The sequence below is a fragment of the Mustelus asterias genome, chromosome 21 (genome assembly GCF_964213995.1).
Source record: "Mustelus asterias chromosome 21, sMusAst1.hap1.1, whole genome shotgun sequence".
NCBI classification, from domain to species: domain Eukaryota; kingdom Metazoa; phylum Chordata; class Chondrichthyes; order Carcharhiniformes; family Triakidae; genus Mustelus; species Mustelus asterias.
The window spans coordinates 10,354,277-10,382,060 of NC_135821.1; the positions used below are offsets into that span (position 1 = coordinate 10,354,277).

The 27,784-nt window shown below is 46.4% G+C and overlaps 1 protein-coding gene across 4 annotated transcripts in view; it reads right to left on the bottom strand.

Moving 5' to 3' along the window:
• LOC144509092 (serine/threonine-protein phosphatase 6 regulatory subunit 3-like) overlaps window positions 1–27,784 on the bottom strand; it is a 116,439-nt gene that overhangs the window by 54,734 nt on the left and 33,921 nt on the right. For all 4 annotated transcript variants that reach the window (XM_078237430.1, XM_078237428.1, XM_078237432.1 and 1 more), the window contains exons 3-7: window positions 18,472–18,658; window positions 11,567–11,704; window positions 9,517–9,582; window positions 2,220–2,332; window positions 438–551 (exon numbers count right to left, since the gene is read on the bottom strand). In XM_078237430.1, the coding sequence (XP_078093556.1) occupies window positions 438–551; window positions 2,220–2,332; window positions 9,517–9,582; window positions 11,567–11,704; window positions 18,472–18,658 (618 nt within the window). The remainder of the gene's footprint in view (window positions 1–437; window positions 552–2,219; window positions 2,333–9,516; window positions 9,583–11,566; window positions 11,705–18,471; window positions 18,659–27,784) is intronic.

Here is a 27,784-nt window from a genome sequence, read left to right on the forward strand (position 1 = left end):
CGGACTTGCATCTGATTTAGAATCTCTGCCTAGCTAATCAGTTACCAGAACATTGAACTTGATGATCAGCCATGATCATGATGAATGGCGGAGCAGGCTTGAAGGGCTGAATGGCCTACCCCTGCTCCCTTTTCTAAGACAACGTACGGGGTGTAAACAGTTTCTATTCTCCATCCAGTTTAGGGAGAGAAGAATTCAACCAGAACTCTTCCGCCTGACTGCATATAAGCGTAGAAAAAATAAACAAAACAAAAATCTGCTGCGGTCAAATCCTGTAACTTTGTGCTTAAGGGATCTTTAGGTCAATGATTTAGTGCGCTGCTGCATTCCGCACATTTTTTGCACATGCAACACAGTTTGCTGTCCACCAAAAAAAAAACCCTGGAGGCAGTGAAAATACTGGTTTCAGAGCGACAGGTTTTCCCACACACACTTACCGGGGCCTGCGCGTTTCCAACAGCGTCAGCAGTACCTGGATCCCGTTAACAATCACCGACTCATCCTTCTCGACCTCAAACATGTTATTAAGAAGCTGCTCGATGGTTTCCTGTCTGGAAGCGAATCAAATGGAGATTGTGATCATAAAACAAACATCCTCGGCTGTAAACAAGTTGCATCCCGAAAAGAGCCACTTTGAATTGTCGGTACGCCCTCAAGTGCCCAGTTCTCGATGGGTGGCACGCCAAGGGTGGCAAAATTTTGGGACTCATTCCGTGAACAGCAACTGATGCTGGACTGACTGCTCATTTTTAAAAATGGAGACTGATAGATTGCTAGCTAAAAGCATCGAAGGAAACTTCAGTTAGGCCGCATCTGGAGCGTTGCCTGCAGTTCTGGTCGTCACACTACCAGAAGGACGTGGATGCTCTGGAGGGGGTACAAAGGCGGCTTACCAGGATAGGGCCTGGACTGAAGGGTTTCAGGTAAGTGGAGAGGTTGGATAAACTCGGATTGGAAAGATGGAGGCTGAGGAAGCGACCCGATAGAAGCCACAAAATTATGAGGCGCATAGATAGGACGGATAGTCAGAGGCTTTTTTCCAGGGTGGAAGGGTCGACTACAGGAGGGCACAGGTTTAAGGTGAGAGGTGGTAGGGGAGACGTGCGGGTAAAGTCTTTCCACACAGAGGGTGGTGGGTGCCTGGAACGCACTGCCAGTGGATGTGGTGGAAGCCGGCACATTAGCAACGCTCAAGGTATAGCTTGATAGACACACGAATGGGAGGAGAACAGGGGGATAGAAACTGCATATCGGTGCAAGCTTGGTGGGCTGAAGGGCCTGTTCCTGTGCTGTATTGGGACAAAGGCAAGCAAATGCTCCTTTTCCTGTCCCCTTTCTTTCATGAGATGTGGGTGTCACTGGCAAAGACCAGCATTTGTTGCTCATCTCTAGTTGTTCTTGAGTTGAGTGGCTTGCTAGGCCATTTCAGAGGGGCAGCTGAGCGTCAACCACACTGCTGCGGGTCTGGAGTCACATGTAGGCCAGACTGGGCAAGGACAGCAGACTTTCCTCCCTGAAGGACCAGATGGGTATGCACGACAATCGTTAATCAAATTAGCTGCTGTGGAGGGATTTGAACCCGTGTGTCCTGGATTACTTGTCTAGTGACATTACCATTATGCCACCAGCTCCCCCTGAAATTATATGGAGTTAAGTCACAAAGCAACAATCTCACTGAATGCCGGAATAGGTTCAAGGGATTAAACGGCCACATCAGGTTTCTCTGGAAATTCCAGTCCAGTTCCTGTTGGTGGGGAGGCTAAAGGGGAAATTGCAGACAAAGGAGTGTAATGTGATTAGGAGCTTGGGGGCAGGCTGCTCTCTCAGCCATAGGTAGCGACTGAGACACCTAGCGAGGAAATGGAAGGGGAAGAGGGAGATACCCTGATGACTCGAGAGGTTAAAATGTGTCACCGGGTGCTAGCAGAGCAGGAACATCGCAGGTTGGATCTTTATTACTTGCAGGCTGATGGCTCGAACATTAAGAATGAGCACTTATGCTAGGCAGTGGAGCAACTGCAGACATGCACGGAGCTGCAGCTCAGCACTGCATCTGCACATTCAGGGAGGTGGAGCAACGGGCACTGCTAATTACCCCAATCTCTGAAATTCAGCCACCCGCACTCTGGAATTATGACAAAGTCAAGGGACAGAAATTCCCGGGAAGAAAAATCAAATATTCCATCCACACATTCAAAGACAGAAATCCCGAAACTTACTTCTCGAGTGTGGCCAGCAGCTGGTCTGGTTCGGGACTGTCCTGGATCTGAATCATCTGTTCTCTGCTTAGCCGAATAATGTCACAGAGAGACTGAGACGCATTAGAGTGTTGCTAAGAGTGAGGAAAGTGGAGGGGGAAAAAAAACGCGATTAAGACCTTAAATTTCATGGCATTGCAGAGTACGGTTATCAAGGTCACATTTATGCACCACCCTCGAGCCCTCAGGGCTTCTCAAATAACTTCACAACCAGTGGAATAATTCAAAGTGAAGTCATTGTTGTAGTTAAGTGCAGTGACCCAATTTTCAGACAAGGTGAAATGGTTCAGCTAATTTTTTTTAAATTGTCTGATGAATAAGGGAGTAATTCTGGGCCAGGACAATGGGAGAAGCGTCTGCTCTTTTTGTTTCCCCCCAGAAGTGCAATGGGATCATTCGCAGGACGGCACGGTGGCACAGTGGTTAGCACTGCTGCCTCTCAGCTCCAGGGACCCGGGTTCAATTCCTGGCTTGGGTTCACTGTCTGTGCAGAGTCTGCACGTTCTCCCTGTGCCTGCGTGGGTTTCCTCCCACAGTCCGAAAGACTTGCGTTGGCCATGCTAAATTCTCCCTCAGTGTACCTGAACAGGCCCCAGAGCGTGGTGACTGGGGGATTTTCACAGTAACTTCACTGCATTGTTAATGTAAGCCTACTTGTGACACTAATAAATAAAGTCTGAACGGTGCAGGAGGCGGCTATTCGATCCATCGAGCTTACACCGACAACAATCCCACCCATGCCCTTCCCCGTAGCCACATGTATTTACCCTGCTAATCCCCCTGACACTAACGGGCAATTTAGCATGGTCAATCCACCTAACTCACGCATCTTTGGAATGTGGGAGGAAACAGGAGAACCCGGAGGAAACCCACGCAGACACGGGGAGAATGTGCAAACTCCACACAGACAGTGACCCGAGGCCGGAATTGAACCGGGTCCCTGGCGCTGTGAGGCAGCAGTGCTAACCCACTGTGCCGCCATCTTTTAGCACTCACCAGAAAAGGCAGATCAGATTTTGGGGCTTCAGTTGAACATCTAATCCAACAGATGGCACACCTCTGACGGTGCAACATTCTCTCAGCACTGCACTGAAGCGTCAGCCTCAATTATGTAGTTGGCCTTGAGCCTGTGACCGTCTGACTCAGTGTTAGGAGTGTTCCCAATTCAGACATTTAATCCTACATCGCTCAAAGGGACTGCTCCAGTGGGCACTGGACTCTGGACGTTACAAGCTCAAAGTTTTCTCCAGTCAGCCCCAGGGTTTGGACATAATCCGACTTCTCCCCATAGCTGAATGTTGAAAATATTAAAATGATATATTTTTTATACTTGAATATTGTGAAACTAGGACACTGGAAGGAAATTAAGTTAAAACTAATCTGGAGGCACAATTTATAGTAATACGATGTCATTTTCCCAAAACCAAAACGGGCAAATTTTAGAATACAGATGCACACTTCTGTCGAGAGGAGGCCAAAAGACCAAACGACATAGGAGTAGAATTAGGCCACTCGGCCCGAGTCTGCTCCGCCTTTCAATCATGGCTGATATTTTTCTCATCCCCCTAACCCCTGATCCCCTTATTAATCAAGAACCTATCTATCTCTGTCTTAAAGACACTCAATGACCTGACCTTCACAGCCTTCTGCGGCAAAGAGTTCCACAAATTCACCACTCTCTGGCTGAAGAAATTCCTCCTCATCTCTGTTTTAAAGGATCGAGCCTTTATTCTGAAGTTGTGCCCTCTGGTTCTAGTTTTTCCTACGAGTGGAAACATCCTCTCCACGTTCACTCTATCCAGGCCTCGCAGTATCCTGTAAGTTTCAATAAGATCCCCCCCTCATCCTTCTAAACTCTAACGAGTACAGACCCAGAATCCTCAACCGTTCCGCATACGACAAGCTCTTCATTCCAGGGATCATTCTTGTGAACCTCCTCTGGACCCTTTCCAAGCCAGCACATAATACCATACAAGGCCTCTAGATTAACCCTTTTGATTCCTAGATAGCAGGCCTCTGACTTCAGAGCAAAACACCCGTATCCCATAATCATTTTTACCCAGGCAACCCCCCCCAAGTGAACTTCACTGATCTGTAACTCTGAGGCAGAAGCAGAGGTGGCGAGAAACAAGCAGTAAATCTGCAGAGAACCTGATATATCTGACTGAGGCATTTAGCGGCTGAGGTTACGATATCCCACCCTAACTCTCTAGGCGATGGCCTAGTGGTATTATCGCTAGACTATTAATCCAGAAACTCAGCTAATGTTCTGGGAAACCCGGTTCAAATCCCAGCACGGCAGATGATGGAATTTGAATTCAATAAAAAAATATCTGGAATTAAGAATCCAGATGACCATGAAACCATTGTCGATTGTCGGAAAAACCCATCTGGATCACTAATGTCCCTTTGGGAAGGAAATCTGCCGTCCTTACCCGGTCTGGCCTACATGTGACTCCAGACTCATAGCAATGTGGTTGACTCTCAACTGATGTCCTTTAGGGAAGGAAATCTGCTGTCTTTACCTGGTCTGGCCTACATGTGACGCCAAGGCCACAGCAATGTGGTTGACTCTCAACTACCCTCCAAGGGCAACTAGGGATGGACAATAAATGCTGGACCAGCCAGCGACACCCATGTCCCACAAATGAATAACAAAAACTATTACCACAAAATAAATGATAATTTCAGACAGATGACTGAACGCAGGTCACTAAAACCTGTGTAAAAAGTTGCTTTGTTCACATATTTTACAACAAACATGTCTCCAGATAAATAAAGCCCAGTTCCATACTTGATTCCTGGTCTGAATTATTTGAATTCAGGTGAAAGGACATCATTTGCATTTATAAAGTGCCTTTCACGCCAGAATGTCTGAAAGCGCCACTGACAAATACTTAATCACTGTTGTAATGTAGGAAACATGGGAACGAATTCTCACAAAGCAAGATCCCACAAACTGCAATGGGATAATTGCCAGATAATCTGCTTTGAGTGACGCCGATCGAGGGATATATATATATATATTGGCCATGATTCAGCTGACACTCCAGCGCAGTACGGACTGCTCTCAGAGGCATCATCTTTCAGACAAGATACAATTCAATGCCACGTCCGCCCCCTTAGATGGACATAACAGATTCCATGGAAACTGACCACAAGTTACATAGGGTTTGGAAAAAATTCATTAGAGTTTCACGGTTAACAGTTAGTGAATCTTGTAAGAGGCCAGAAAGCCAGCTTACAGAGTGGCTTGGATGCCGAGGCAGGGCTGCCCCAATGCTGACATTTTCAGTTACGACAGAGACTTGGGAGTTTAAATTCCTGCTCCCGTTAACCTGCACGCGTCTCAGGTTGCCGATGACAACAGGTCTCAATGTTTAATGAAGAACCACCACTTGCTCTTTCCAGACAGACCAAACCAGCAGGTATGAAACAGTGCGCAGGGCAGAATCAGGGCCTCATGTGGTCCTAGTACTACAAGTAGGACAACCCTTACTCTGGGGAGGCGATGGCCTTGTGGTATTATCGCTAGACTATTAATCTAAAAACTCAGCTAATGTTCTGGGGACTCGGGTTCGAATCCCACCACGGCAAATGGTGGAATTTGAATTCAATAAAAAATATCTGAAACTAAGAATCTACTGATGACCATGAAGCCATTGTCGGAAAAACCCATCTGGTTCACTCATGTCCTTTTGGGAAGGAAATCTGCCGTCCTTACCTGGTCTGGCCTACATGTGACTCCAGAGCAATGTGCTTGACTCTCAACTGCCCTCGGGCAACTAGGGATGGGCAATAAATGCTGATGTGGAGCATCACACAAGCTCCGAAAGCTTGTGTGGCTTTTGCTACCAAATAAACCCGTTGGACTTTAACCTGGTGTTGGTAAACTTCTTAGAATAAATGCTGGCCAGCCAGCGACACCCATGTTCCATGAATGAATCATAGAATCCCTACATGCAGAAAGGGGCCATTTGGCCCCATCAAGCTTGAACTGATCACAATCCAACCGAGGCCCTATCTCCATATCCCCACTCATATACCCTGCTAACACTAAAGGGCAATTTAGCACGGCCAATCAACCTAAACCGCACATCTCTGGACTGTGGGAGGAAACCGGAGCACCCGGAGGAAACCCACGCAGACACCGGGAGAACGTGCAAACTCCACACAGACAGTGACCCAAACCGGGAATCGAACCCGGGCCCCTGGCGCTGTGAGGCAGCAGTGCTAACCACTGTGCCACCCACATGAATGAAGAAAAAAAAAAATCAGCCTTGCATTTGTCAGAGCGCCTTTGGGGGACTGAAAATGGTAGCTTTTTAAGTGGCAGGTTCATCATTCTAAATGAAAGTCGATTCTTACCATAACTGTGCGCAATGTTCTATTAAGGCTACGGTCAATAAACTCACCTGATGAAGGGGCAGCGCTCCGAAAGCTCGTGCTACCAAATAAACCTGTTGGACTTTAACCTGGTGTTGTGAGACTTCTTACTGTGAATAAATTACTGGGACAGAGTGGCATGGTGCTGCTTTGAGTAACACCAACCAGAAATCGGGTTCAGCAACAAATCTGTTCTGATTTGGCAATCTCAGATAAGCACAGGAGATAGTGCAGCACGCCCAGTGCCCTGCCTCCTGTCGAAGGGGAAAAGAAGCAGCTCGAATTCCTGAGATTATACTCCTCACTCCTCCAAATCAATCAGAGAGTCTGGGCCCAGACTGAAGGGCAGCCTCCTGGTAAAGGAAGGCTAGCCGCATTTGTCTGAACTACACACGGACAAAAATCACGCCTTGGGTAGAGAAGAGGAAGGTGGCCGAGAAAGGGAGAATCTGAAACTGAGTGAAGCTGATCACCACTCCCAAGAACGGACGCTCCTTTGCCCTTCCTTCGACCCCTGACGGCATTCAATTCCTGCTGGGCCTCAAATCAAATGACAATTTGTCATCAGAGAGCCTTGATATCATTCAATCCTGGGAGGCATCATAGTGAAATCCACCCATGCCCTGATTCGGCAGCAACACATATGCATACTTGCAAGATGAACAGTAAACCTGACAGAACAGCTAACTCGGGACAGACCAGGAATCTAACATAGGCTTTCTTGCTGTTTATCAGCTGAGCAGTGAGAACAGCTCGAGCTGTAGAAAATCCTGCAGAAAATCTTTTAAAATTAAACAGGATCCTTATTTTTAAGTAAGGGTTCTTAATGCAGCTGGAAACCACCCAGAACTACTACTGGTAAACGGGACGGATAAGTTTTTGAATCTATTCTTTTGAATAACAAGGCTTTGACATTTTTACGGGAGATTTTGCGTTGGCATCATCAGCACTGTTTTAAAGTTTATTTATTAGTCACAAGTAGGCTCACATAAACACTGCAATGAAGTTGCTGTGAAAATCCCCTAGTCACCACACTCTGGCGCCCGTTCGGGTACACGGAGGGAGAATACAGCATGGCCAATGCGCCTTAACCAGCACGTCTTTCGGACTTTGAAGGAAACCGGAGCAGCCGGAGGAAACCCATGCAGACACGGGAAGAGCGTGCAGACTCTACACAGACAGTGACCCAAGCCGGGAATCGAACCCGGGTCCCTGGCGCTGTGAGGCAGCTAACCACTGTGCCACCACGCCGCCCCAAATTCAAAGCGGAGAATGAATTTATTCCTTTGAATAAAAAGGCTTCGCCGTTTTTACGGGAGATGTCCTGTCGGCATCAGCAGCACCTTTTGGGGGATTCCGAGTAATATTTTTACCTTTGATTTACCTGATTAGTGTGGTCAGTTTATTGTTGGACTTTTAAAGGAAAACGGGGCGACACGGTGGCACAGTGGGGTCAGCACTGCTGCCTCACAGCGCCAGGGACCTGGGTTTGATTCCCGGCTTGGGTCACTGTCTGTGTGGAGTCTGCACGTTCTCCCCGTGCCTGTGTGGGTTTCCTCCGGGTACTCCGGTTTCCTCCCACATTCTGTAAGACGTGCTGGTTAGGGTGCATTGACCCGAACAGGTGCCGGAGTGTGGCGACTAGGGGAATTTCACAGTAACTTCATTGCGGTGTTAATGTCAGCCTTACTTGTGACACTAATAAATAAACTTTTTTTAAAAAAAAACATGAATGGAGATGTTCAGCTTTCGTTCAGTGTTACATAGAACATAGAACAGTACAGCACAGTACAGGCCCTTCGGCCCTCGATGTTGTGCCAAGCTTTGTCCGAAACCAAGATCAATCTATCCCACTCCCTATCATCCTGGTGTGCTCCATGTGCCTATCCAATAACCGCTTGAAAGTTCCTAAAGTTTCCAACTCCACAGCCGGGTTACCTGGAAGTCACATCTGCAAAATTTCCTGAGACAGAACCAAGTGCGACTGAGACCTATAGTGTGTTAGCGTTTATTAACAGGCGGTTGGAGTTTAAGAGCCGTGGGGTTATGCTGCAACTGTACAGGACCTTGGTGAGACCACATTTGGAATATTGTGTGCAGTTCTGGTCACCTCATTATAAGAAGGATGTGGAAGCACTGGAAAGAGTGCAAAGGAGATTTACCAGGATGCTGCCTGGTTTGGAGGGTAGGTCTTATGAGGAAAGGTTGAGGGAGCTCGGGCTTTTCTCTTTAGAGCGGAGGAGGATGAGAGGCGATTTAATAGAGGTTTATAAGATGATGAGGGGGATAGAGTGGACGTTCAGAGACTATTTCCTCGGGTGGATGTAGCTGTTACAAGGGGGCATAACTATAAGGTTCATGGTGGGAGATATAGGAGGGATGTCCGAGGTAGGTTCTTTACTCAGAGTGGTTGGGGTGTGGAATGGACTGCCTGCAGGGATAGTGGAGTCGGACACTTTAGGAACTTTCAAGCGGTTATTGGATAGGCACATGGAGCACACCAGGATGATGGGGAGTGGGATAGCTTGATCTTGGTTTCGGAAAAGGTTCGGCACAACATCGTGGGCCGAAGGGCCTGTACTGTGCTGTACTGTTCTATGTTCCTTCAAACTCAATGGGTGGACAATCTTCTGAGACGGGCAGCACTTTAACGACCAATTCCTGGTCAGACGGGGAAGTATCATTTCTAAAATGTGGGGCATTCCATCACAGACAACGCACTTCACAGATATTGATGACATAATGGGTTTAGCAGTAAAGTGAGCGCGTGTGTAAATTAGCAGCAAGCCAACGCGAGCCAAATCAATCGAGGAATTAGCTGGTCAGCCTATTCCACGTTTCCCCTGCCCTTTTATGGGATGCTTGCACTTACATCCTCATCTTTGGAACGGTGGATCATCTCGATGAGTCTCTGGATGATTTTCTCCTCGTTCAGCCACTGTTGGAACAACAGAAGGAGGTTAGCGAGGAGCAGTGAGTCCGGCCCTCTGTGCAGGACCAGTAACAAGTTCGCCCCGACAGGCGTCCCAGGGAGGAATAAGAACAGAAAGTGCTGGAAAAACTCAGCAGGTCTGGCAGCATCCGTGGTGAGTGAAACAGAGTTAACATTTCGGAGCATCGAGAGGAAGGTGTATGATGAATCTGATGCTGTTCAGAGGGGGTGGCATTGGTGGAACCAAAGGTGAAGTTGAGGACAGGTGGGAGCTAGAAGAGGACTGACAAAGATCTGAGCACACTTGTGACCATCCCATCGTCACATCTCTCCTCGCTCCCGCCTACCCCTGATCTTCTATTTTGTTCCACCGACTCTTAAAAAGTAAAATATCCAACACAATTCTCCTTCTCTTTAGCTCTGAAGAATCATGCTGACTTGAAACGTTTACTGTGTGTTTCTCTCTCCACAGACGCTGCCAGACCTGTTGAGTTTTGTTTTTATTTCAGCTTTCCAGCATCTGTAGTATTTTGCAAGGCGAAACATGCCACAGAACGCCGGATTCACACCCACACATTCTTCACACGAGCAGCTCCTGATCACAGAATCAGGGACATCGCAATTCGGCCCACTGTGCTAGCTCTCTAGGGAAAGCAAACTAATCCCCGTCCCGAAGCTCCTTTCCCGTTTCAGTGCACTCTCCCCAATTTTGTCTTTTAAAAAGCATTTAGACAGTTACATGGATAAGATGGGTATAGAGGGATATGGGCCAAATGCAGACAATTGGGACTAGCTTAGTGGTTTAAAAAAAAAAGGGCGCATGGACAAGTTGGGCTGAAGGGCCTGTTTCCATGCTGTAAAACTCTATGACTCTGTGACTCTTTCCTCAATACCTATTTGAATCCGATTCCACCACTTTTTTTCCCAGATTGCAAACCAGATCTTCTCTCAAGAAAGAGTAATCCTGGGCCGATCTATGCTTAACTTTAATTAATTTAACTTCTTTATTTCTCAATTAGAATACATAATCAGGATGTGCACTTTTCCGAATTGCCACACTACACTAAACTAGCAGAAACGTGACAAGTACATGCGGTCAAATTAGTACATATAACCAATTCCATTACCTCGCTCACCCATGCCATTCCACCCCCGCCTGTCCTGTCCCCTACTTTCCGTTACTCCCTTCCCCGTGCTTAATCTGGAAGTGCACTTAATGAAATGACGATGAAATTCAACAGGTTATGAAATATGAGATCAAACTTTTACGGATACACCATAAAAAGCATTCTTTCTGGTTGTATCACAGCTTGGTATGGCTCCTGCTCTGCCCAAGACCGCAAGGAACTACAAAAGGTCGTGAATGTAGCCCAATCCATCACATAAACCAGCCTCCCATCCATTGACTCTGTCAACACTTCCCACTGCAAAGCAGCCAGCATAATTAAGGACCCCATGCACCCCGGACATTCTCTCTTCCACCTTCTTCCTTCGGGAGATACAAAAGTCTGAGGTCACGTACCAACTGACTCAAGAACAGCTTCTTCCCTGCTGCCGTCAGACTTTTGAATGGACCTACCTTGCATTAAGTTGATCTTTCTCTACACCCCTAGCTATGACTGTAACACTACATTCTGCACCCTCTCCTTTCCTTCTCTATGAACGGTATGTTTTATCTGTATAGCGCGCAAGAAACAATACTTTTCACTGTATGTTAATACATGTGACAATAATAAATCAAATCAAAATATGCAGCGCCTCATAATCTCCCTTGAAGTGAAACTTGTACAATTCTTTCAGCCCCTCTAGAAATTATATTTTCGCACAGATATCTCAGACCCCTCTTTCTATGAGGTATCTGTGCATTAACTCTGATCTCTCAGTCCCTCTCTCAGGGAGATCATTTGGGCTCCATTGTCTCCTTTGCACAACAGTATTTAAAAATTACTTTACATTCCAAAAACTGAAGAGGAATACCAAGGGCGCTTACGTTCAGCACGTCCTGCCTCAGTTGGGGCTGCTCCACGCACGTGAGAAGTCGGAGCAGGAGATCCATAATGGCCGAGGTTCCTATATGTTTCAACAACAAGCTTACAAAATCATCCTTCTTTCGTAGAAAATCCACTATCTGCAAACAAAAAAGAGAAAACTGTGAGAAATCGTATTTAAATGCAAGTATGGTATCATTTTAGTTCGGGCGGTAACTTAGTTTCTTCAACCTTATCACAAGTCGAATCCAGTTTCTATCTCTCTCCCGTTTCCAATATTTGGGTCAAATTTGGAGTTCCTTTCTATGTACTGCAATTGGAGAGTTTCCACTACTTTTACATCAATGCCGATGGTAGCCCTGACGTCTCAATGGATTGTGCTGTGGTGGACATCACCGGGCCCCAGTCATAAGCCCAGAGCCATGGGCGTCAGTTTGATGTCTTGAAGCAATTGTTAACTGATGACATCCTCTCCTTGTCGTGGTGTGATTCAAGAATCCTACTCTGGCATGACAGCCTCTCACGCATTTGTGGCAGAGAAGGATAGTGGGCTTGGTGCACAATTCATTGGCCTTTCTTTTTTATATGCCCCCTTCTCGATTCAGTAGAGCTTTTCATTTCTGCTCACCTCTTCCAGTCAGCCTGCAGAGGCCACAGCCATCAGCAACTGTCTCCCAGTTATCAGCAACAATGTCGGCCATCTTCACATCTCGCTTGGCGTGCTTGAAGTGGAGGCAAAATGTGCGAGAGATTGCAACCCGGTGGCTAGTTCACTGTACAGAAGGTCTTCGGGCATACAGCTCTCATCTATTCGATGAACATGGCTCAGTCAGCTCAGGTGTTGGCTTGGGAATGAGCGCATGCTGACAGAATTAACATGTTCCAGGGTCTCCAAGTTGGTGATCTGGTTCCACCAAGAGATGCTGAAGACGGCATAAGGTGGAAACTGCTCAGCTTTCTCTCCTGTCCAGCATACATTGTCCAGGTTGCACCACTGAAGCAGAGTTCACAGAGGACAAAGGCTTGCAGTTTGGTATTGTTATGGTTCAGGTCAGAAACTCCAGTGTTTTATGAAGCCTGCCTGGATCGTAAGTTTTGCATCTTGAATTTGGCTAGGATAAACATGATATGGTTCATCTCAGGTATGATTCAAATGACCCGCAAGGGAGCTTTTATCAAACAAAGCTGATTTAATAATATAGTTAACATGTATGGAAAGAAAATTAGCAATAACTTATCAATTATAGTAAAAAACTAAACCACGATAATGCCTAACCCTTAACAAATATATCCAAGATGTTTCAATCAAAAACTTCCCATAAACAAAACCTTCCACAGGTTTAACACAGCAAAAACTAATGCTCACGTGATACGGGAATTGAGTCCTTTGGATGAATGCCGCAGTCCTCTTGATACTCAGAACAGTTTGAGGTCAGAAGAGCTTCCGAGAACATCCGGGAGAGACTCTAGTCAAGCCACCAACAGCAGATTTTGCAATGCAGGCAGGCAAGAAGCCTTGCTTTCAGCTAACCAGCAGAACTTCCAAAACCCCGGGAGGGGGAGTGGAGGAAAGAGGAGAGAGGGAGAGAGAGACTGCTTTCAGTCTGATGCTCACTCCCTCCGAAACTAAAACACCGCTGTCAGCCAAAAACAGAAAATGAAACCTTGAATTCCCTGGGAAGGAAAAAAAACTGACCAGAACCCATGACCTTCCTCCTAACAATGCAGGGCCATAAAACAACCCAGAGTGAAAATAAACAAACCCCATTTAAACCACTGAAGGAGCAGTAAAAGGGCTCCTCTAGACAACTCGGCAGCAGTGAGAGCGGAGTGCTATGAAAAGGTACACTAACGTCACAGTATCCTAAGTCAGGTTGCTGTTTTCACACACTCGCTTACTCAGCTTGGACGGAACAGCGACAGCTTTTGCGATATACGTTGATTTTAGCATCAAATGACACATTGCTGGTGACTGCACAGCCAAGCCATGTGAAGCTATCAGCAAGCTCCAGAGTCAGTGCGAGATGGCGGCATGGCTTGGCAACGTCATGGGTCACAACATTTGTCTTCCTGATGCTCATGGTCAAACCAAACTCTTTACAGGCGTGAGAGTCTGTCCATTTACTGGTTTTCCTCAGTTTAGAAAGCGACTGCAGGTTTTGTCAGCAGAGATCTCTCTAAAGGGGAGTTGGCATATCTTTGTCTTGGATCTCGGGCGAGCAAGCTTGAACAGCTTTCCGCTGGTTCTGCTACGCAAGTAGACAAGCTCTGTAGATGACCTGAAGGCCATTGACAGCAGTAAAGAGAATACACCCTGTTTGACCCTATTGTGGATCTCAAAAGGTTCCGGTGTTACCCTGTCATCACTGACCTTGCCCACCATGCTGACATGGAAATAAGTCACCCAGTTTTCTCCAGCAGCTTAAATAGACCACCTCTGCTCACATGGTTGATTACCTTGGTGAGATTGAAGGAGGCAATATAGAACGGTCTCCTTTCTTCTTGGTGTTTCTCTTGTTGCTGCTGAACTGAGAAGATAGAATCAATTGTAGATCCTCCACACTGGGATTCGAGATAGATGCGCTCAGCCAGGATCTGCAGTCTGACGAAGTCAGCATGATCAAACACTTCCCCCAGGGCGTTCAGCTTGGAGATACCTCGATACGTTGCAATCACTATGGCTTATTCTTGTACAGGGTCTTGCGTCACATGCATCTCGGGGCTCTGCTTCTTCCCTCGAGCAGAACCAGAGAATTTTGTGTAGATGCTGCAGGAGTGCCGTTTTCCTGCGTATGACGAGTTCAGGCAGCATAGCAGCTGCACCTGGAGCATACCCGCATGGCAAGCAGGTCAATAGCTTTGCCAAGTTCGTCCATCATGGGTTCAATGTCCAGCTCTGCCATGGGTGGCAGCAGTTAGCACTGCTGCCTCACAGTGCCAGGGACCCGTGTTCAATTCTGGGTCACTACGTGCAGAGTGTGCACATTCTCCCCGTGTCTGCGTGGGCTTCCTCTGGTTTCGTCCCAAAGATATGCGGGTTAGGTTGATTGACCATGCTAAATTGCCCCTTGGGGAGTTACGGGGATAGGGCCTGGGTGGGATTGTGGTCAGTACAGGCTCGATGTGCCGAATGGCCTCCTTCTGCACTGTAGGGATTCTACGATGACAAGTAGGCTCTCCTTGGTGTCTAGAGCTTCCTTAATTACAACGTTCTCCCCAGAATACAACTCAAATCAGTATTCCACCCGTTTCTCCAACTATGCAGTTGATGATGACCTCCCCTGCCTTTGCTTTCAACGCTGTGGCTTTCTTTGCTAATGGATCGGCTGTCTTTTTTGACCCCTTTATACATTTCTTTACATTTTCTTTGGCAGTCAATGCCGAAGAAAATATTGGTACTGACAGGGTTCAAGAGGTTACAATGGCCTAAAACAATAAAATTATGCTGATATGGACTCGTTCTGCAGCCACATTTATTCAACTGTTCAGATGTGTAACAATTTACAACAAGTTCTCGAAGTCACTGAAAAATGGTAAAATGTGCAGCAAGCTCGAAAAATCTCTCAAAATGAGAAAGGAATTTTAATTGTATTTAATTGCAGTCTACATTTTATCCATGCCTTCTGATGTTTATTTCATTCAAGCCAGAGTCTGCAATTAGAAGCATATCATCGCCCTGATGCAGTATTATGATGACACGCATCTTATGGGCATAAGGCACTCTTCAGGAGACACAGACGCAAACAGACACGGCACGGTGAAGCAGCAGTGCACGGCAGCACTGCTGCTTCGCAGCTCCAGGGACCTGGGTTCGAATCCCGGCTCGGGTCGTTGTCTGTGTGGAGTTTGCACATTCTCCCAGTGTCTGCGTGGGTTTCCTCCGGGTGCTCCGGTTTCCTCCCACAGTCCAAAGATGTGCGGGCTAGGTTGATTGGCCATTCTAAATTGCCCCTTAGTGTCCCGGGATGCATAGGTTAGAAGGGTTAGTGGGTAAATATGTAGGGATATGTGGATAGGGCCTGGGTTGAATTGTGGTTGGCGCAGACTCGATGGGCCGAATGGCCTCTTTCTGCACTGTAGGATTCTATGACAGTAGCTGTTTTCCTTCACGTCTTGGCACTTGCTGCGTCGGTATCGCCCTGTCAATTCAGGTTAGAGACACGTTCACCCCGATCGGAGAACGAGAGATGAGAATACTGTCCACGTTGACACCTTTCATGACGGATTAACATTAACCACAGCTATAGCCAGGGAAAAACTCTGCAGAAACCAGGAAGCAAACACAAGGCAGCAGAACCGAATGCTGCATTCACAGACCCTCAATCTGGATGAACTAGCCAGACAAGATTGGTGGTGTAATTAGTATTTGTGCTGCAACAGTGTTTCTTCCAACCTCCACCCGTCATTCCATCTCTCTCATGCCACCTGAATCCCATTCCTTTCATCCCTCTCGTATCATCCCTCGCTCATCCTTCCCGGGCCATCGCATGTGTCCAATGCATTCCATCACCCTCCCGTGTCTCCCACCCCTTCCACCAGGAGCCCGCCCCAGCCGTGTCTTCCCTCTTGTGGAATGCTTTATATCTGGCGACATTGTTCTGCACATGTGGGATGACGGTTGGTTAATTCCATGTTTTGAAACTTTATTCTGGTATTTGGGTGCTAAGTTATACTCAGGAAACCATCCCCCCACCCGCCCAAATATACCCACCAGAATCACTCACTGTCTAAATCATGGCACAGTGGTTAGCACTGCTGGCTCACAGCGCCAGGGACCCAGGGTCGATTCCCAGCTTGGGTTACTGTCTGTGTGGAGTTTGCACGGTCTCCCCCGTGTCTGCGTGGGTTTCCTCCGGGTGATCCGGTTTCCTCCCACAGTCCGAAAGACGTGCTGGTTAGGGTGCATTGACCGTGCTAAATTCTCCCTCAGTGTACCCAACTGGAGTGTGGCGACTAGGGGATTTTCAGAGCAACTTCATTGCAGTGTTAATGCAAGCCTACTTGTGACATTAAGAAATAAACTTAAATTTAAACTTTACTCTTTTGGATGCTCCTCCGCTACAATCTGCCAGCTGCAATCCTGATTTCTAATTGCCAAACTTTCAGTTCACAGATTACGAAAAATCCTCAGCTGAGATGCTACGTTACCACTGCACTGAACAGCAAAATGAAGGGGCTGGGCTTTGTGCGCACTGTCCCCGATTTTAATTGGGCATTGCAGGTGGGATACAGAATTGTATATGCATCTGTTGGACAACGAAAGAAACAGACTTAGCTCTAACACCTTGGTTGATTAATAGTTAATAAAGGTCTGCCCCGTGCTGGGGAACCGCACTTCAGCCCGAATAAGACCTTCAGGAGAAAGGGAGCAAGACGACGAGCGAAAGAAATGTTAACGGGCTTTCGGCTTGAGCCCTCTACATCCGCTCTGGCAGCTTAGTGAATGGTGCACCATCTCCAGCCAAGACGGTGGGTAGACAACTTACTCCATATATCCACCGATCAATCTGGGAATGCAAACTACACAGCTTCCCCTCACCACAGACAACATCAGTAACCGAACATGTGGGGGCACCTCCCTTTTTGATAATAGTTGTTCTAATCAAGAGCATGGAACGCATTTCATTTCAGGCACTCAGTATCAGCAATTCTGGGTCAGGGATTGAGAGATTTGGATGCATTTATTTTCTGCTCAATATCTCTCACTCTCAACTTCAGATGAGATAATGGGGCATGACCCTTTTTCAATTTCTTATATCTCCCATCCTTTAGGCTGTGTGCCTGTCAACTTGGCCAAATGTGGCACCATTATGGCCTCCCCTGTCTGTTTGGAACTTTGGTTGAGACTAAACACATTTCACACAGTGCTTTTGGTCAGCAGGCTTGCGTCTCATCAATCCAATTGGAGCTTAATCCAGGTCCCAGTGGCGTCTGCCTGCTTCCGGCTCCTACCCCCAGAAATTCCCTCTTCTGCAGGGAGACTACAGAAGGAAACAGTCCATATAACACACTTCAAATGGCTTAAAATTACACTGCTCTTTCCACCATTCCAATCCTCTGCTGCTGACTATCTTCTCTCAATTTACTTGCTGCCTGTATTGAAAGGCGGCAGTGGTTAGCACTGCTGCCTCAGTGCCAGGGATCCAAGTTCGATTCCCACTTGGGTCACGGTCTGTGTGAAGTCTGCACTTTCTCCCCGTGTCTGTGTGGGTTTCCTCCGGGTGCTTTGGTTTCCTCCCACAGTCCGAAAGACGTGCTGGTTAGGTGCACTGACCATACTAAACTCTCCCTCGGCGTACCCGAACAGGCGTGGGAGTGTGGCAACTAGGGGATTTTCACAGTAACTTCACTGAGATGTTAATGTAAGCCTACTTGTGACACTAATAAATAAACTTTAAACTTAAATCACACTGTCCATTTCACTCAATGCCCATGCTTCCTAATCTATCAAGACTTCCAAGGTCACAATACTTTCAGTTTAAAATTCTCATCCGGTGTTCAAATTCCCAATCATTGCAACTTACTCATCGTACAACACGCTGGGAACTCTGCTTCCCTCCAGCTCTGAATTCCTGTGCATTTTGTCTTTGTTCTATAATTACCCCCAGCGCAAACTCGAGAATTTCACCCCCACCCCACCCAAACCTCAGCACTCCACTCCCCACTTTGCTGTTTAACTCCACCTGTCTGACCAAGCCTTTGAGCACTTGTTTTCCTCAATGTTTATTCATGTTCAGTTGCATTCCTAGGAAACGGCCTGTCACGTTTTCCAAATGCTGTACGAATGCAAATATTTGTTGTTGGGTCTGGGCACACTGTAACCAAGCATTCTCAAACCCTGCAACTCCCAGTAAAACAAACAGGTGGAACGCAGAGCTCAGCTGAAAGAGCAAATCCAGTGACGTACCTGTTCGCTCTTCCTGTTGATGAGGATGCCCATTACTTTGCTGAAGAAGCTCGCCAACAAAGGGTTAAGTACATTGTCGTTTTGCAGGAAGGCGTAGAGGCGGCTCAGCAGTGATTCGTCCTCACCCAGTGCATCATTAACCTGTGTCACGTCGGCTGTCAGGATCTCACAGGATATATTAGGGTACCTGCAACAAGACACTTTAACTTGTAGGTGAAACATTTCCAGTGAAAGCCATTTGCTGCATTATAAAAAGAGGCCTTTGCAGGGAAACGAGTCAATTTGCATTACTGGGATCTCAGTCCAGGACAGGGTGTAGGAAATTTTCATATCGAACACACCCAGCAGTTCAATTACATGTTACATCCTTTCAAATTAGGGTTATGTCTGCAGGGAACATTTTGAGTTATGTAACATTAGGGCAAAGTTCTGGTGATTATAACTCTGTAACTGGTCATGGCAGAGTTAGTCAAAATCCAACACAGCAAAGGATCAGACAAGGGCATTACAAATAAAAAAATCGAAGTGTACCAGTTAAGTGCCATTTTCCCAAACCACCCCCCCAAGCGGATATTGGTACTAATATGATGGATAAGCTGGCAACAACACTAATGGGTTCCAATAAATCCAATGCTTTACAAAGGATCTCAATACCCTCCCTGCAAATATCATAGAAATGATACAGACCAGAAGGGGGCAATTCGGCCCACCTCATCTATGCCAACCCAGAAACAACCAGGTGCAGTTTAAGGTCTCCACGTCGACCACTAACTCAGGCAGCGAATTTCAGACACCCACCACCCTGTATAAAAAAAGCTTTTTCTCATGTCCCCTCTAATTCTTCTGCCGCTGATCTATGACCCTTGGCTTTTGAACAATCTGCCAAAGGAAACAGTTTCTTCCTGTCTATTCTATCTCTACCCCTCTCAATTTTGCATACCTCAATGGGACGGCACGGTAGCACAGTGGTTAGCACTGCTGCTTCACAGCTCCAGGGACCTGGGTTCGATTCCCGGCTTGGGTCACTGTCTGTGTGGAGTTTGCACATTCTCCTCGTGTCTGCGTGAGTTTCCTCCGGGTGCTCCGGTTTCCTCCCACAGTCCAAAGATGTGCGGGTTAGGTTGATTGGCCATGCTAAAATTGCCCCTTAGTGTCCTGGGATGCGTAGATTAGAGGGATTAGTGGGTAAAATATGTAGGGATATGGGGGTAGGGCCTGGGTGGGATTGTGGTCGGTGCAGACTCGATGGGCCGAATGGCCTCTTTCTATACTGTAGGGTTTCTATGATTTCTATGAATCGTGTCACCCCTCAGTCTTCTCTGTTCCAAGGAAAACCACCCCAACCTCTCCTCGTAGCTACAATTCTTCAGCCCTGGCAACATTCTAGTACATACTCTCTGCACAGCGATTACACCCTCCCTGTAACATGTACACAATACTCCAATTGTGGCCTCACCAGTGTCTTACACAGTTCCATCATTAGATCCCTACTCTTGCATTCTATACCTCTGCCACTGAAGGAGAGCATTCCATTTGCCTTCTTCACAACTTTATCTACCTGTTCTGCACAGCTATCCTCTACACTATCCACCACACGGCCAATTTTTGTGTCGTTTGCAAATTTCCCAATCGTGCCCCCCCACATTCAAATCCAAATCGTTTATAAAACGAACAGCAGGAATCTCAACACCAAGCCCTGAGAAACATCACTTGAAAACAGCTTTCCATTCGCAAGGGCAGCCATCGACCATCACCCTTTATTGCCTGTTACTAAGCCAACTTTGGGTCCAATTCACAACATTACCCTGTATCCCACGGGCTTTTACTTTTTCGACCAGTCTGCCATGTGGGATCTTGTCAAATGCCTTGCTAAAGTCCTGATGCGGAGATGCCGGTGTTGGACTGGGGTGGGCACAGTTAGAAGTGTCACAACACCAGGTTAAAGTCCAACAGGTTTATTTGGAATCATGAGCTTTCGGAGCGCTACTCCTTCATCTGATGAAGGAGCAGCGCTCCGAAAGCTCGTGATTCTAAATAAACCTGTTGGACTTTAACCTGGGTCTTATGACACTTCTTACTGTTGTTAAATTCCATGTAGACAACATCCACTGCACTACCCTCATCGATCCTCCTTGTCACTTTCTCAAAGAATTCAATTTGTAAGATGTGACTTTCCCTTAAAGCCATGTTGACTATCTCTGATTAGTCCATGCCTTTCTAAGTGACAGTTCATCCGATCTCTCAGAATTGATTCTAACAATTTTCCCACCACCTAAACATGACTAGCTGGCCTATAATAGTTTGGCATTTCCTTCATATTCTTTTTAAACAATGGAACCACATTTGCATTCCTCCAGTCCTTTGGCACCTCACCTGTATCGAGTGAAGATTGGATAATAATCTTCAGAGTATATGCTATTTCCTCCCTGACCTCCTTTAACATCCTGGGGGACAATCCATCCGGCCCTGGCAACTTATCCACCTTCAAAGATTCCAAATCCTCTCACTTCCCCTCTCATTATTTTATATTTACATATTTAATTAACACTGCTCCACTTGGTTACTATATCCGAATCATCCCTTTTCTTTGCGAATAGAGACACAAAAAAATTCATTTAAAACTCTTCACATATCTCCTGCTTCTTCACACAAGCTCCTTTCTTCATCTGATAGATCCCACCTTTCCTTTAAATATTCTTTTGCTCTTTATATACCGGTAAAACATCTTTGGGTTTTCCTTAACCTTGCTTGCTAATATTTTTTTCATGCCCTCTCTTTGATTGCCTTTTTACTTGATCCCTGTACTTTTTATACTCTGTGCTATCTGCAGTGTTGAGTTTTTTGAGACTATCATGAGCTTTCTTTTGCTGTTTGATCCTCCCCTGCATTTTTCTAGACAACCATGGGGCTCTAGATTTGGCAGTATCATTCTTATTTTCGGAGGGGACAGGTCTGCTTTGTGCCCCAAGGATCTCACTTATTAGTACTTCCCACTGATTTATCCTTTAGCAGTCCTGTCCAGTCCACCTCAGCCAAATCACCTGAGTTTTGTAAAATTTGCCTTCCCCCAGTTTAAAACGTCTACTCCTGATTTATCCCTGTCCCTTTCCATAATACTAAATCGAGTTGAATTGTGGTCACTATCCCCGATATGGTCGCCTACCGTCACTTCGCCCACTTGCCCATCTTCATTTCCCAAAACTAAATCCAGAATTGTCTCTCATTTTGTTGGGCTTGTCACATTGTTTTTTTAAAAGATTCCTGGACACAGTACATTAATTTTTCACCCTCATATTATTGTTATATTGTCACGCCCTTATATTGTTTGAAACCCAGTTGATATTGGGATAAAGTCTCCTACTATTACTGCCCTCTTATTCTACAGGCAGAAATTTGTCCACACATATGTTCCTCTATCGCCCTCTCACTATTTAGGGGTCTGTAGTATACTACTAGCGACGTGACTGCCCCCTTTTTTATTCCTAAGCTCAACTAACAAAGCCTCATTTGTTAACCCATTCAGTATATCATCCCTTCCCATAACTGCAATTGATTCTTTAACCAATAATGCTATCCCCCCTCCCTTTTTGTCACCCACTCTGTCCTACCTGAAAACTCTATAACCACGGATATTGAGCTGCCAATTTTGCCCCTTCTTTAGCCAGGTTCCCATTGTAGCAGCGACATAGTGCTGCCATGTGTCTACCTGTGTCCTTGGTTCATCTGCCTTGTTTGTAATACTCCTTGCATTGAAGTATAAAGAGCTCAACCATGTCAATTTCCTCTGCTGGACTTGTGTCTTTCTGAATCGCTGACTACATCACTAACTAATGTTCCACCTCATTTCCTGATCTGAATCTGACCCATCTAAGCCTAGCCCTTGGTCCCCATCCCCCTGCTGTTCTAGTTTGTCCACGCTGAAGTTAGACGAATACTTAGGACCCCCAACGCAATCAATGTCGGGTGGAAGAACATGTTTTTTCTCTTAAGCAGTGCAAAGCAAGACAGACAGAAAGTGAGGCAGCTCGAGTGCGAGAGCCTGTCTTTTAAAAGAAATCACTAATAATTAAATTATTGTGCTTCTGTGGAATGGCAGTGGGACGCTTCCCACCTGAAGTGCCTACATCAAATTGAGAAAATGATATTACATGGAACCCAAAGCGCTCTTCGTACTGCTTCAGCGAGCACTCCCAGATTAACGACAATGCAGATCATACGCAGAGTAAACTGCGCTCTCTTCCTCCGTGGATGCCAGGTGTATGCGAAAGCTTCCTCACTGTTCCAGTGGCTTGTTTCACCCACAGCGGTGCCTGCTGTAGCAATGCCAGACTGCAGCCTGGCTGAAACAAGTGGTTTTTTCCCACCCGTTTTGATTTTAGCTGGTTTCAAAAAATAAAAAAGCAGAAATCTTTTTTTTTCCCTTTGAGATCGGATTAAACTGAACTCCGAAGTCAGGAGCTAAATTTCCTCCCACAAGCTCCCTGATGGTTTAGTGGGTAAAAGTTTCACACACAACAGGAAGATCCAGGGTTCGATTGTTCCTCTCTGCTGATTACTTGCACATCAGAGGAAGGTCCTAACAGTGAGAGGAACGGTGGAAAATGAAATTATAAAGGCGGAGTGCGAACAATTCAGTCTGTAGTTGCCTCTCTCCCTTGTCATAAGAACACAGGGAACAGTGGCAGGAAGTAGATCATATGGTCTGCTCCACCACTCAATATGACCATGGCTGATCTTGGGCTTCATTTGGTGCCCATTACCCGGATCCCTCAATTCCAAGACACCAAAAATCTCTCCATCTCACTTTAACCATGATGTGGAGATGCCGGCGTTGAACTGGGGTGGGCACAGTAAGAAGTCTCACAACACCAGGTTAAAGTCCAACAGGTTTATTTGGAACCACGAGCTTTCGGAGCGCTGCTCCTTCATCCTTCACTCACCTGATGAAGGAGCAGCGCTCCGAAAGCTCGTGATTCCAAATAAACCCGCTGGACTTTAACCTGGTGTTGTGAGACTTCTTACTGTGCCCACTTTAACTATATTCAACGAGGAAGCACCTACAGTCCTCTGGAGGAGAGAGCTCCAAAGATTTACAACCCTGACAGAATTTTTTCTCATCGCAGGGACCAATCTCGTGAACCTTTGCTAGACTGCCTCCAGTGCAAACATATCCTTCCTAAAATCTGGAGACTAAAACAGCACAAACATTCCAGACATGGTCTCACCAAAGCCCCACAAAATTGAAGCAAGACTTCTTTATCCCTGTACTCAAATCCCCTTGCCAATTTGCCTTCCCAACTTCCTGCATTCCTTATACGAGCACAAAATAGTATCCCTGATCATCAACGTTTACACCTTTAAAAAAAGGTATGCTTTTCTATGGGGCGGCACGGTAGCACAGTGGTTAGCGCTGCTGCTTCACAGCTCCAGGGACCTGGGTTCGATTCCCGGCTTGGGTCACTGTCTGTGTGGAGTTCGCACATTCTCCTTGTCTCTGCGTGGGTTTCCTCCGGGTGCTCCAGTTTCCTCCCACAGTCCAAAGATGTGCGGGTGAGGTTTATTGGCCGTGCTAAAATTGCCCCTTAGTGTCCTGAGATGCGTAGGTTAGAGGGATTAGCGGGTAAATGTGTAGGGATAAGGGGTAGGGCCTGGGTGGGATTGTGGTCGGAGCAGACGCAATGAGCCAGTTGGCCTCTTTCTGCACGGTAGGGTTTCTATGATTCTATTCTGATGACTAAAGCAGATAATTTCACTTAGTGGTCTCTTCTACACTGGGGAGACTAAATGCAGACTGGTCGAATACATACATGCAGTCCACATGCGTGACCCAGACCTCCGGGTCGTTTGCCATTTCAATTTACCATCTTGCTCTCATGCTCACCTTTCCGTCTCCAGCCTGCTACAATGTTCCCGTGAAGCCCAAGACAAGCCAGAGGAACAGCAGCCCATCTTCCGAGGAAGCACTTCAGCCTCTGGGCTCTACATTGAGATCAACAACTTCAGACCATGTACCATGTCCTCCATTTAACGTTTATTTCCCCACGTGCCGGCCTGTATCTTGTTCTCGTGTTTTTGCTTTCAGACAGTACTGATCTTTATTCTGCTATTCACAGCTACTCTGGACCAATCCTTTGTTTCTCTAATACCATCATGTAAATTCATGTTGCATGGTTTGATCATACCATACTTTTCTAAGTGCATTAAGACTTCCTTATACCAACATTTCCCAGCAAATGATGTTGAGCTAACAGGCCTGTCCCTCACTGTTTTCTCTCTTCCACACTTACTGAAAAGCGATGTTACATTTGCCAACTTCCAATCTGACAGGACTGTTCCTGAATCCAGGGAATTTTGAAAAATTATAGCTAGTACGCCCACTATCTCGGCAGTTAGCTCTTTTGGAATACTAGGGTGTGGGCCATCTGGTCCTGGGAATAAGTCGATTTTAGTCCCTTATGTTCCTCCAATATTTTTTTCTCGACTGACATTAATTATCTTTATTTCCTTACTCTTTCTGGCCCCTGGGTAACCCTCTATTTCTGGTATAAAACTTGCATCTCCTATAGCGAATACAGACATGATTCATAAAAACCCTGCCAGAAAATCTAGTCAAGCGAATGCCAACCTGTACTAATATTGTCCCATCGCGCCTGTGCCAACTCTGAAAGACCATCCAATTAGTCCCACTCCCCACCTCTTTGCCCAGAGCCCTTCATTTTCATATCTCGATCCAACTGTCTTATGACAGTTTTCCACTCGCCTTTCGGCCAGTATATTCTTAATCTATCATGACTCGCATCTGAGGACTGACGACCTTGGGGGCAAGAGGTGAAAGGCAGAAACTAAACAAGTAGTGTTCCTTTCCCCAGTGGCATGCACCAGATGTCTATTTGTTCTCCTCTTCTTGCAGCAACTAATATCTACCGCGACAGCGAACATGAAAACAGAAAATGCTGCCATTGTTCAGCAAATCTTTTAGCATCGAGGGACAGGGAGAGGGAGTGTGTTTCAGGTTGATGCGCTTTTCTCAGACCTGGAAGAGGTTAAGAAAGTTGGGGGAATTAGCTCAAATGATAGAACGTTGCTTTGATTTATTGTTGTCCTATGTATTGAGATACAGTGAAAAGTATCGTTTCTTGCACGCTATACAGACAAAGCATACCATTCATAGAGCACATAGGGGAGAAGGAAAGGAGAGTGTGCAGGATGTAGTGTTACAGTCATAGTTAGGGTGCACCGAAAGATCAACTTAGTGCGAGGTAGGTCCACTCAAAAGTCTGATGGCAGCAGGGAAGAAGCAGGGAGTTAGCTGGCACTTGATCTCAGACTGTTTGTATCTTTTTCCCAATGGGAGAAGGTGGAAGAGAGAATGTCCGGGGTGTGTGGGAGTCCTTCATTATGCTGGCTGCTTTTCCATGTTGCATGTGAGAGGTCGTGGGAGCGATGCCCACATTTACCACTTTAGGCGGCACAGTGGTTAGCACTGCTGCCTCAGTGCCAGGAACCTGGGTTCAATTCCGGCCTTGGGTGGAATTTGCGCGGGTGGAGTTTACATGTTCTCCTCATGTCTGCATGGGTTTCCACTGGATGCGCCGGTTTCCACCCACACTCCAAAGATGTGCAGGATAGGTTAATTGGACATGCTAAATCGCCACTTAATGTCAGGGGGACTAGCAAGGTCAAGATGTGGGGTTACAGGGATAGGGCCTGGGTAGGATTGTCGTTGATGCTGGCTTGATGGGCCGCAGGGCCTCCTTCTGCACTGTATAGATTCTATGAAATGAACTTACAAACAAGGAGCCTCTCGAGCCTGCTCTGCCATTTAATAAGATCATGGTTTATGGCTGCTATCAGATAAATCTGTATCCTTCCTAACACCCCCCCACCCCGATAACTTATCATCCCCCACACCTACCAAATATCTATCTACCTTAAAAGAATTCAAGGTCTCTGCTGTGACTTTCTCAGGGAGAGAGATTCACGACCCTCAGAACATATTTCACCTCATCTCAGTTTTAAATGGGCGACCCCTCATTTTTAAAGTGCTCTCTCGTTCTAGAAACGGTGGGACATACAAAAAGGGAAGATCTGGTATAGGAGGTGGAAGGCAGGAGAGATTAAATGAGAAAAGGATAAGGTAAAGCGACAAGTAAAGAACCAAAAGATAGGTCTAGAGTGGGTTCAAATATAAACAGCAGAATCCATTCCCGTTGACATCTCCGTGACCCATCTATTGCTTCTTTACTTGCCCCATTAGCATCCCCTAATGCTCGCGCCATCTTCCACCGTAGAACCCAGCTGGTGGCCATTTGGCCCATCGAGTCTGCACCGACCACAATCCCACCCAGGTCCTATCCCCATCACCCCTAGCTAATCCCCCTGACACTAAGGGGCAATTTAGCATGGTCAATCCACCCTAACCCACACATCTTTGGACTGTGGGAGGAAACTGGAGCACCCGGAAGAAACCCACGCAGACACGGGGAGAACGTGCAGACTCTGCACAGACAACCTCTTGTTAGACCATAAGACGTAGAAGTAGGCCATTCAGCCCATTGCATCTGTTCGCCATTCAAAGAGATCACGACTGATCTGATATGATCATCTTCAACTCCATTTTCCTGCCTTATCCCCATAACCCTTGATTCCCTTAAAAATCTGTCTAGCCCAGCCTTGAACCATACTCAGTGACCCGGCCTCTACAGCCTTCTGTGATAAAGAATTCCACAGATTCACTACCCTCAGAAAAAAATCCTCCTCAGTTCGGTACTAAATGGGCGACCCCCTTACTCTGAGATTATGTCCTCTGGTCCTAGACTCTCCCACAAGGGGAAACAACCTCTACCCTGTCAAGCCTTCTGAGAATTCTATGTCCCAATAAGGTCACCTCTCATTCTTCTAAACTCCAATGAGTACAGGCCCAATCCATTCAACCTCTCCTCATAAGAAAATCCCTCCATACCCGGGGTCAACCTAGAGAACATTCGCTAGACTGCCTCCCATGCCAGGATATCTTTGTTTCCTCCCACATTCTCAAAGACGTGCTGGTTAGGGTGCATTGACCCAAACAGGTGCCGGACTGTGGCGACTAGGGGAATTTCACAGTAACTTCATTGCAGCGTTAATGTAAGCCTTTACTTGTGACTAATAAATAAACTTTACTTTAGATAAGGGGAGCAAAACTATTCACAGTATCTCAGGTGTGGTGTAACTAGTGCCTTGTATAGTTTTAACAGGACTTCACTATTTTTATATGCCATTCACTTTGAAATAAAGGCCAACTTTCCATTTGCTTGTTACTTAATCTCTCCTG